The sequence below is a fragment of the Lynx canadensis genome, chromosome X (assembly GCF_007474595.2).
Source record: "Lynx canadensis isolate LIC74 chromosome X, mLynCan4.pri.v2, whole genome shotgun sequence".
Taxonomy (NCBI): Eukaryota; Metazoa; Chordata; class Mammalia; order Carnivora; family Felidae; genus Lynx; species Lynx canadensis.
This window is the reverse complement of record NC_044321.2, coordinates 567,602-578,880: the sequence shown is the minus strand read 5'-3', so window position 1 is coordinate 578,880 and position 11,279 is coordinate 567,602. Positions and strand designations below refer to the sequence as shown.

General features: G+C 48.9%; 2 protein-coding genes across 2 annotated transcripts in view; one reads left to right on the top strand and one right to left on the bottom strand.

The window, feature by feature from the left end:
- LOC115507872 (granulocyte-macrophage colony-stimulating factor receptor subunit alpha-like) overlaps positions 1 to 7,393 on the bottom strand; it is a 29,160-nt gene extending 21,767 nt beyond the window's left edge. The window contains exon 1 of the mRNA XM_032592263.1: positions 7,382 to 7,393. The gene's annotated coding sequence lies outside the window, so the exon portion shown is untranslated. The remainder of the gene's footprint in view (positions 1 to 7,381) is intronic.
- Positions 1 to 11,279, top strand: part of CRLF2 (cytokine receptor like factor 2) — a 19,794-nt gene that overhangs the window by 321 nt on the left and 8,194 nt on the right. The window contains 3 exon segments of the mRNA XM_030306400.1: positions 7,034 to 7,136; positions 8,571 to 8,734; positions 10,219 to 10,352. Of these exon segments, the coding sequence (XP_030162260.1) occupies positions 7,034 to 7,136; positions 8,571 to 8,734; positions 10,219 to 10,352 (401 nt within the window).

Genomic DNA, 11,279 nt, shown 5'->3' with positions numbered 1-11,279 from the left:
TCTTTTCTTCTTCTTTCTTTCTTCTTTCCTTCCGCCTCTTCTCTCTTCTTTCACTTATATTTTTTTTCTTTTGCAACTACAGTGTCTTTTGTTTGGTTTTGTTTGTAAAAGTAACAAGGAGCTTGGACAGTTCTCTGAGTCTCTGAAAACCTGAGTTTCTCTGATGTGAAGAGACACTGTTGTTTTTTCATGTTTATTTATTTATTTTGAGAGAGAGAGAGCAAGAGAGCAGGGGAGGGGCAGAAAGAGGGATAGAGAGAGAGAGAGCGAAAATGAGCAGGGGAGGGGCACAGTCAGAGAGAGAGAATCCCAAGCAGGCTCCGCACTGTCAGCACAGAGCCCGAGTCAGGGCTCAAACTCACAAACCCCGAGATCATGACCTGAGCTGAAATCCAGAGCTGATGCATAACCAGCTGAGCCCATCGGGCACCCCACAGAGGGCTCACTATTGATGGCGCTTGAATGGATCAGGCGTGAATGGAAAAATAAATAAATAAATGAGCCCCTGGGTGCCCCACCGAGATTCTGGTGGTTTCACGGTTCTTGCTGCCTTCCTTGCAAGAGATCCAAGGGTTTGCTTTCAATTAACGTGTATCTGCTGGTGAGGAGAGCAAGTCACCAGAGATCCTCGGACGAACATGAGGGTGTCCCCGCCGTGTCAGGCCGTCACAGGTGTGCGTTGTCTGAACCCGTGCCTGCTAGTTTCCAGAACCTTCTTTCCCGGTCCATGCTCATATGTTACAAGCTTTGATAGAAGGGGCCAGGGAGAGAGGGCGGAGAGCCTGGGGGCAGGTGTCCTTCCTTCCCGAACAGGTTGGACTTGATTTTCTAGCCTGGCAGGTGGTGGAGATGGGAGCCCCAAGGGCACATCAGGGACTTTTCTGTTCTGAACTGTCACACTGCCTGCTTAGCGCCTGGTTTGCAAGGGCCCCGTGGGCACCTGTTTGCTATGGTCTGTGATGACACATGGGGTTTCCAGCCAGCCAGGAAGGGGTCCGAGGGAGCCTGGATGGGGGGGGGGTCCCGGGCTGGCCTGGTGATTCCCAGACTGTGTGCAGTCAGAGACGGAGTGCAAGTGGGGGGGGCAGAGAGAGAGGGAGACGCGGAATCCGAAGCGGGTTCCAGGCTCTGAGCCATCAGCACAGACCCGATGCGGGGCTCGAACCCACCAACCGTGAGATCAGGACCGAGCCCAAATCAAGAGTCGGATGCTTAACCGACGGAGCCCCCAGACACCCTGGGTTTAGACCAGTTGTGGATTCTGACCCGCTTGAAGCACATCCATCAGCAGGTGCCTCTAAGCGTCTTTACTGGACAGAGGTGGACAGACAGACCCACTGATGGCTCAGGGTCAAGCTGAACGCACTGAAAGCCTTTCTAGTAACTTCTCAGAAAACACTGACGCTGGTTTTCTTGCTGAAAGGCATCTGTGGTTTGCTCGCCCTTCTTACAAGGGACGGCCTTCCCCCGAGTCACTGCAGCTGGGAAAGCCTTCGGAACTAAGTCCCGGGAACCCAGGGTGTCCGTCGTGAATCTATGGGGACTCAGAAAGCCACGGGGCAGAGAGAGAGAGGGACAGAGAGGCGGATGCCCACTGACAGCAGGGAGCTGGACGTGGGGCTCAAACCCATGAACCCTGAAGTCATGATGTGAGCCAAAGTCAGACGCTTAGTCCACTGAACCCCCCCGGGCACCCCCCAGCTTAAAAAAAAATCTTGGTTCTTTTGTCACTTAAACTCAAGGTAGTCATCGAATAGTGTCGTATTCGTTTCAGGAGTAGATTCAGACACTTTCCTACTCGACGACGCCGTGGGTGTTGGGTTGGCAGTGGTCTCGTTACTGGAAACCCGAGGGCCCCGGGAATGGGAAGTGAGCAAGCATTCTAAGTGACATTGCCTACCTTGTGACGCCGTGGTCCCCCCCCACCCGCCCACTGGCCCATGACCCACTGCTCTGATGGGACCTTGTGTACTCACCCCAGAAATACCCAGGGCTCTTTGGGGGCAGAGTCCCTCGTTGCAGCAAATTCTCGTGATCCATTAATCACCTTTTCTGTCTGTATAGAAAACATGATCAGAATCAGAAGAATTCATTGCAACCATTTCTGTCTTTTTTTCTTTTTGATAGAATAGGCTTTTAAAAATGTTTATTTATTTTGAGAGAAAGAGAGAGAGAGAGTATGGGAAGGAGGAGACAGAGAGGAAGAGAGAGAATCCCCAGCAGGCCCCAGGCCATCAGCACAGAGCCCGACCTGGGGGGGGGTCCGTGTCATGAACCATCAGGTGAACCGATGACCTGCCCTGCAAATCAAGAGTTGGACGCTTCACCGACTGAGCCACCAGGTGCCCCCTTTTCAACCCTTTCTTAGGTTGCTCCCAACACCAGGTCAGGTATCACAAAATTATGTGGTCAGATACAATTTTTACAAAATTAAGTTGCTTATTCTTTTAAACAGTTATGGTAAACCGAGGCTCCTGGGGGGCTCATGGGTTGAGCGTCCGACTTCAGCTCAGGTCATGATCTTATGGTTCGTGAGTTCGAGCCCTATGTCGGGCTCTGTGCTGACAGCTTGGAGCCTGGAGCCTGCTTCTGATTCTGTGTCTCCCTCTGACTCTGCCCCTCTCCACTCACGGTCTCTCTCTCTTCTCTCTCTCTGAGGAATAAACAAACATTAAAAAAATTAAACAATTATGGTAGACTATATGTAAAAATTTCCATGTTAAGCACTGTATTAAGTACATTCACATTTTTGTGCAATCATCCCTAACATCCATTTCTAGAATGTTCTCAGCTTCCCAAACTAAAACTCAGTCCCCATGAAACATGTCCTTGTGCCCCCGCCCCATCTCCTGGCCCATCATCTTGTGCATGAGGGGGTCTCCACGGAAGTGGATTCTCATGAACTATTGATGAAGTCTGGAAATCAGTGCCCCAAAGACCTTTGTCTCTGTCCCTCACCCCACCCTCTGGACAGACAGCTTGCGTCACTAGGGCTGTCTGTCCTACAAGTTCTAGAGTTTTACACCTTTGCTCTCGACAGAACCCAATAAATTCATCACATCTAGTAAAATTCGCACGTTTTGTGACCAACAGCTGTGGGGTAAAGCTTCGTGGAAATAACAGACAGACCCGTGGCCCAGGAGGGTGGGTAATTCCTACAGACGTGTGGGTTCTCCTCACCCTGTCTGGAAAATTTAATCAGAGGCAAAATGGCTGCCCGTCCAGAAGCCTCCTCCACAAGGAGAAGAACCATATATGTTAAAATAAACATTCAGCCTCAACGCCGTCTGACTCCCATGCAATCTGTTAAAGAGATTTGCGAAGATGGAAACCCTTTTATAGAGCTGGTGGGCAGAACCCATTACACACGTATTCTGGGACAAGCGATCACTAGTTCCCCAGTAGGAGCCTCGTCAGTACTGTTCTCCCTAAATTCAAAGTTCTCCCTAATTTCATGGATGTGACCATCTGCGTTGAGCTAACTGGCTTCATCCAATGGAGAAAAGATATTTTATTTTATTTTATTTTATTTTATTTTATGGACAAAAGATAGTTTATTTTATTTTATTTTAGATTTTAAATTATGTTTTAATAATTGGAAGACGCCTTTAAAGTACTCTCAAGAGCCAACGTGAATCCCAACCCCAAGATCGAGAATCTCACACTCCACTGTCTGAGCCAGCCAGAGCCCCGTTGACTTTTAACAGGAACCATGAGGTCTTTTATTTTTAAATTTAGATTTGCCCTTACAAGGCACAGGGCAGGGGTGAGGACCACATGCACAAGCAAAGGTTTCCTTTGTACTTTGCAAACCGCCCCCGAGCCCTTACAAATGGCTTGCTAATCTCAGGTCCCACCGCCTCGACAGCAGCACTGTGCTGCACGAAAACATTTTGTACGGTCAGCGGGGAGTCTCCCATGGATTCCGTCTCCTTCTCAGAGATGTCTTGCCCACACCCCCGTGTTGAGGACCCCAGACATGTCCCTCACGTACGCTTGGCAGGAATGCCTCAGTCCATCCTTGGAAGGAAGCAACAGGGACACAGGGACTACCTTTTCTTTCTCCTTCATTATTTTTTTTTTACTTTTTAAATTGTTTTAATGTTTATTTATTTTTGAGAGAGATGGGGAGGAGAGGCTCAGAGAGAGAGGGGGAAGCAGGTTGCAGACTCCGGGCTGCCAGCACAGAGTCCGACGTGGGGCTCAAACCTGCGAACTGTGAGATCCTGACCTGAGCCAAAGTCAGATGCCCAACTGACGTCCCTGTTTCTCCTCCTCGAATCGAGGAAGCTGCCTCCTGTCCCTGCAGCCAACTCATCAGATGAAACCACAAGATCACTTCTGCTTTCCTGCTGGTGGATGGAGCTGTCTGGCTTTATCAATCAGACATTTCCCACAGACGGAGGTCAAAAAATCTAACGTAATGTTTGCTGAGGACTGAGCGGTCAAGTTCCCTCCCTTTCAGAACCTGAAGGTGTTCACCATAAGAAATGGACGCTCGTTCCCCTTTGGAAGATCAGGGGTTTCCAGAAGCTAGAACGTCCTTCTCGACCTCTCTCTCTTACTTCTGGAACCGATGCATGAAGGTCAAGATCAGTTACATCAGGAACAATGGCCAGCACAGAACAGAAGTATTCTGCACACTCTGAGCATTAGAAAGGCTTCCTTAAAAACTCAAGGAAAACTCATACCCCTCATTCTGCCTTTGATTTTCAGAGGCTGTGATAGACCCAGAGTCCCATGACGGGAGTTTTCACAGAGAGTCTAACTTGTTTACATGCCTTTGCTTATCAGTTCAGCATGTCTTTCCTGAAGCTTTTTCCACGTGTTGAGCACAGGGCTGGGCACAGTGGGTGATGTGATGTCATCAACCAGATTGGAAAAAGAAAACTAGAATAAGTAGAATAGCTGTGTTGATTAATGGAAGCCAGATTGCCAACATGCAGGACATTGAAAGACAGACTACGCAGATGGCCAGTGGCCAAATGATCTATGAAAACAGACCTCTGATACGCAACCTAGACAACCTGCCCAGGAAACCAGCCCCTCGAGTCAATATCTGACGACTTCCCTAAATTGCATCCACGCTTCCAACTCAGAACCAATCAGAGAAAGCCACATACACTCCTCCAGCCAATCACATGGTACAGCAAGCTTTCAACAAACCTCTTCTGCTTGTTCTCATTCGGGTGGTCTTTGTTCATTTCCACAGTGTAGACAGTCATTGGGCCATTGTGTGAGAATATTGGTAGGAGCTCCTGAGGGACACATTAGTGAAACACAAGATTGGATTTGGATTGCTGTGGGGCCACAGTGAGAGAGAATGGTTAATTCTGGACCATGAGGTGGGATGTGACCCCATGAGTGTTCATCAGGCCAAACTATCCAGCCCAGAGATGTCAGAGCTGAGCACACGGCGATACCACCAGGACATGTATTTGCTCCTGCTTGAGGGGTGGGGATGGGGGCTGAACCCAGAACTGAATGTGGAGTGGGAGTCCTGACCTGGGACTTCCAACTCTCTTTCTCAGCATTTGGGACATGTGTCTATTCACCTTCCCTCTCCCCACAACCTGCTGGGTGCTAGAAATGTGTCCTTTGATCCATCCATCCATCCATCCATCTATCCATCCATCTTATATCTATCTATCCACCCATCAATCATCTTTCCATCTATCCATCCATCCATCCATCCCCATCGATTACTATCTACATATCCATCCCCTATCCATTTATCTATCTATCTATCTATCTATCTATCTATCTATCCATCCATCATGTCTATCTATCTATCCATCCATCCATCCATCCATCCATCATGTCTGTCTATGTATCTATCTATCTATCTATCTATCCATCCATCCATCGTGTCTGTCTATCTATCTATCTATCTATTCTCTATCCACTTTAACCCAACCCAACACCACTGAGTTCATGCTAGTCTTCCTTATTCCCCAAATTGTTACTCCCTTCTCTGACACTGGAAAGTTGCCCGTTGTAACCCTCAGGATCAGTGCATATTTCCCAATGCTAGAATACACCCACTAACCACTTTCACAATGACTAACTCAGACATCTGTGAGCATCAAAACTGCACAAGCTTAAGTAGCTTTAAAAGCCAAGACCAAAGGACTCACTTGTCTGTAAACTTTTTCTCAACTTGTCATGTGTGCTGTTCCAAGAGAGACAGTGAGTTGCTGGTGTCTAATGCCTTCGTGTGACTACAAAAGATGATGTCATCAGACACATGGTTGACACTCCATAGGTGCTGTTTACTCTAATAATGGCCATTATCTCTTGTGAACATCACAAGAAAGGTAGCTATAATCTTTTTTTTTTAAATAATTAAAAAAATTTTTTTTAATTTTTTTTCAACGTTTATTTATTTTTGGGACAGAGAGAGACAGAGCATGAATGGGGGAGGGGCAGAGAGAGAGGGAGACACAGAATCGGAAACCAGGCTCCAGGCTCTGAGCCATCAGCCCAGAGCCCGACGCAGGGCTCGAACTCACGGACCGCGAGATCGTGACCTGGCTGAAGTCGGACGCTTACCGACTGCGCCACCCAGGCGCCTCTATAATCTTTTTTTTGATGTTTATTTTTGAGAGAGAGAGAGGGGGAGGGAGAGAGGGAGAGGGAGACGGAGAGGAAGAGAGAGAGGGAGACACAGAATCTGAAGCAGGCTCCAGGCTCTGAGCTGTCAGCACAGAGCCTGATGAAGGGCTCAAACCCATGAACTGTGAGATCATGACCTGAACCAAAGTTGGAGGCTCAACCGACTGAGCCACCCAGGCGTCCCTGGGTAGCTGTAGCCTTGCTGCTGACGTTTGCTTCTATCCTGAGCAACCTTTATCTATCCTGCCGCTCTTACCGATATAATTAATGCTTGGCTTGTTTCGGACAATCGTGATTCTATCTGTCCCTTTAAAGCACTCTACTATCCTTATGACGGATGTGCTGCTGTCCTTTTACAAACCTCCAACCGTTTTCAGCATTGCCTCAAAAGACACCCTATTTGTCTCTTTTCACCCAGAACCAGTCCTGCAGGTTCGGATTATCAACTTTAACTTTGAGACTGTGCAGGTCACATGGAGCCCGAGACGATATTCGGGGACAAATCTGACTTTTGTGTACAAGTAAGTGCTCTCGGGACGGGGAAACCGTGCTCTGAGCTCAAATATGTCTCCCTCTGAGATGCCAACAGTTGGGAGGCAGAGATAGCGAACGTGGGAAGAGTCAGAACGTGCACGTGTGAACGTCTGTGGCTGGTGTAGCCTCAAGCCCTCACTGCGACTGCAACCAAAGATCCCCGAGACGTGGAACCGAGTGATGACTGAGTCACGCTCAAAACCACCTAGATTCTGACCGACACAGACACAACTTTCCTTGAGTTGCAGCCATGGCAAAGGTGAACCTTGTGGGATTTTTCACACGAGCTTAGCGACAGCCACCTTCTGAAAATGTGTGTCCCTATCACGGGCTTATGTGTGTCACTCACTGCAACACAGGAGCATAGATGAGGGAGCTAAGGATTCTCCAATTAGTTGAGTCTGAATTGTGAAGGGGAGGTGTCTGGTGTGTGATTGATTCTTCGCAGTTTGGAACAATAAGAGATCAATGGGAAAGTGTAGGCAGGAGCTGTTTTTAAGGTGAATTGGGGTGATAAATGAGACTCAAGAAGAAAAAGGCGCTGGGATTCCTAGGCACTCACACAGCTAAGTCACTTGAGTATCAGTTTGTTATCAAGGGCGTTGTTGATCTGGCCACCGCTTCGACTTAACATTGCAGGATACCTCAGACACATCTTCAGTCTTGCTACATCCCTCCCCAAGTGCCTCCTCAAGTCAGGGGCATGGTTACCATGCAAGTTAAACTGTACTTTTATTGGTTTTCTGGGGGCAGTTGTGACAAAGTATTGGAAATGTGCAGCTTAGAACAGCAGAAATTCATGCTTTCCCAGATCTGGAGACCAGAAGTCTGAGATCCAGTGTGGGCAGGGCTGCTGAGGTCCAGGAGTGACAGCGCCGCTGAGATTGGGGTGGGGGGGGGGACCACTGAGATCCAGGAGGGTCATGGTCATAGTCCTTCCAGAGGCTCCAGGGGAGCGTCCTTCCTGCCTCTTCCGAGTCCAGGTGTCTCTTGGTTAATGTCCCTCCCATGTCTGCCTCTGTCTTCATGTGGCTTCTCCTCCCTGTCTGCGTCCGTTCCCTTGTGTTTCTTACGCGGATTCCTCCATTGACTCTAGGACACAGTGTCATGCCTGACGATCTTACGTCCAGACCTTTTAATCACGTCGACACTGACTGTATTTCCCAATCCGATACCATTCACAGATTCCAGGGATTAGTCCACAGACAGTGTTTGCAAAGCCCGCGTTCAACCCAGTCCAGGAGACATTCAAGGGGCCTCACCTTTCGAGAGAAGGGACGCTTTTCTGTTCGATCGTTCTTGCTGTGCTTGTAGGAAAGAGTCTCGTCCTTGTAAAGAGTAAACACCACTTGCCGTCGATGTGCCAAGGTGCTATTTTCACAGGCTGTCTACGGCTGACGCGTTCTGCTTTGTAATTGCAGGCTGAGTAGCGATGAGGCCAGTCGCCCATGCTGCAACTACATCGTTCACGAAAGCCACACTGCCGGCTGCCTCCTGGAGGCAAGAAAGGACGAAATCCTGTGCTTTTCCCTTGGGAATGGAACGGATATCCTTTTCCAAAAGTGCGAGTGGATAAGCGCGTACCGTAAGTACCCGAAAAGAAGTCAGTGCCACGTGCTGCTTTCCTCCTCCAACGGAGAAGAGACTGGCCGTCTACAAAGTCTGTCTTGTCACACACGCCGGGCAGGGATGCGTCCACACTGAGCAGGGGACCCCGGGGGACCCCGTGGAGGCTGTGAGGTGAGACACCAAGCCCAAGATGTGGCATGGCCCCCTGGCCCCCAGCAGAGAGACAGAGAGAAACGCCCTCTCACCCTCGATAGCACCCCATGGGTTTTAATCACCTGCCTCCAGGGTTGGCCATCAATCTCGGGTTACAAAGTGTACAAATAGGATGAAACCCTCTTTCCAAAATGTTTATCCTTTACTCTAGATTTCTGTAAGGTAGTGGTGGGTTTTTTTTTTTTTTTTTCCTGTTTTTTGACGGATGGAGTGTCACAGTCTATCTCAGCCCGTGACAAGGGCTATGGACCCCTTACGCATAAAATCAGTCATGGGCTCTGTAGCAGCTTCCAAGGGCGGCCATAACAAATTACCAGAAACGGGCAGCTTAATACAACGACACCGGCCATTGGATTCAGGGCCACCCTCATCCACGATGACCTCATCCTACCTTGGTGAAATCGTCAAAGACCTTATTTACTAATAGAGCCACATTCTCAGGTGCCAGAGATTAGGACTTGGACGTTCTTGTGGGGGGACGCCGTTTAACCCACCCAGTGTCCCTTTGGTACAGGACAAGCTGACTGGGAAGGAGTCTCATGTGACGTTTCCCATGTTCAGTCTTCATTTCGGTTTGCTGGACTGACGGTAACCAAGGACCACAAAACGAGTGGCTCAAAACCAGAGCAATGTACCCTCCCACGCTTACAAAGACCCCGGTGTGAAATCAAGGCTAGCTCCTTCTGAAGGCTGTGGGGAGAATCTGTTCCATGCTTGTCTCTTGGCTTCTGGTGGCTTTCTGGTAACCCTTGGTGTCCCTTCGTTTGTAGACACATCAGCCCCATCTATCCTTCTACCTTCACAGGCCCAGAGGTATATCATCTATGTGTGTTCACACGCCCTTCTCCCTCTGTGGTGTCTGTGTCCTCCTGTGAGGACACCAATGATATAGGATCAGAACCCACCCTACTCCACTAACCCCCATCTTTCTTTAATAATTACACCTCTAATGATTCCATTTGAAACACAGTTGTATGTGAGATATTGGGGGGGGGGCTAGGACTTTAACACATCCTTTTTTTAGGGGCACACTCTGGATCCCATAACAGATACTTAAGAACTTTTCACACAATTTCGAAGAGTTCCTTCCGTGACCCACACACAGGTCCTTGACGCTCTGGTTAAAACCTCTGCAATAGATAACCCCTCAATCCCATAAGGTATTTACGGAAGGATTCATGCAGGCAGAAAAACGCGAATCTAAGCAAACTTACCCCTATAATGTTAGCGATGTGGAATCTTTGTCTTCCTAGAGGTGGCGGTCATTCTGTTGTCTCTCCTTCTCAGTGAAACCCAGCTCCCCAGAAGATTTGAGTTTCCGCTGGCACGAAGACGCTGTGACGGTCACCTGTTCTGACCTGCCCTACAAGCGTCTTGTCTACGAAATCCAATACAAGAGCATATTCGACACTGAGTGGCAGGTGAGTGGGGGTGGCGTCTTCTCAGGGCGAGTGTGCGCGAGAATCCCCAAGTGGTAACTGAGAGAGACGTGGAGAGACTCAGAGACGTGTGTTGACATTTATTTTAAGGAAGTGCTTCTGGGATTATAGGGTCAGGGGAGTCTCAGACCAGCAGGCTGGAAACCCAGGCAGGTTTCCATTATGGTCTTGAGACCGAATTTCCTCTTCTCTGGGAAACTCCAGTCTGTCCTCTCAAGGCTTTCAAGTGATTGAGTGAGGCTCACCCACCTTATGGAGTGATCTAAAGTCGGCTGATTAAACACACAGTAACACCTAGGCTGACATATGACTACAAAAGTGGATGCCAAATGTGGCCAGATTCACAAATAAAATTCATCACCATCACACCCTCCCAGTCCCACCCTGGGTGCCACCCACCCCTGATTGTATGCCTTGTAAACATATGGGAACCCTTTCGGTTCTGAGTATATGAGCACAGTCTATGGAATAAATTAAAATCACGTGACTATGAGTGACCCAGTGGCTCACAGCTCTCTTCCAATAATCAGATGGCTACCGTGTAGACAAGGGATTAAGTTCTTCGCAAAAGGGGAACGGGAGACAATGGGATAAATCTGCAGACAGGAAATGGAATCACCTGCAACCAGGTGCAGGGAGGTGCCATCCGTGAAGGCCCCCAAGTCTGAAGTTGGATTGGAGGGGCTCTCCTACAGGACAGCACAAGTGGCTAAGCCACGTGGACTCTGAGTTACCTGCCACTCTCAGGAGTCAATGGTTCCATAATTCTGCAAGTACACCTGTGTTCACTGATCTCTGCAGACTTGGATAGTGAGGTCGACCAGAAGCACCATATCCCATGGCCCCATCCAGGGAGTAGGGGGAGAGAAGGCAGGGTGAGTATTACTGAACATCTCAGCCCAGGACACT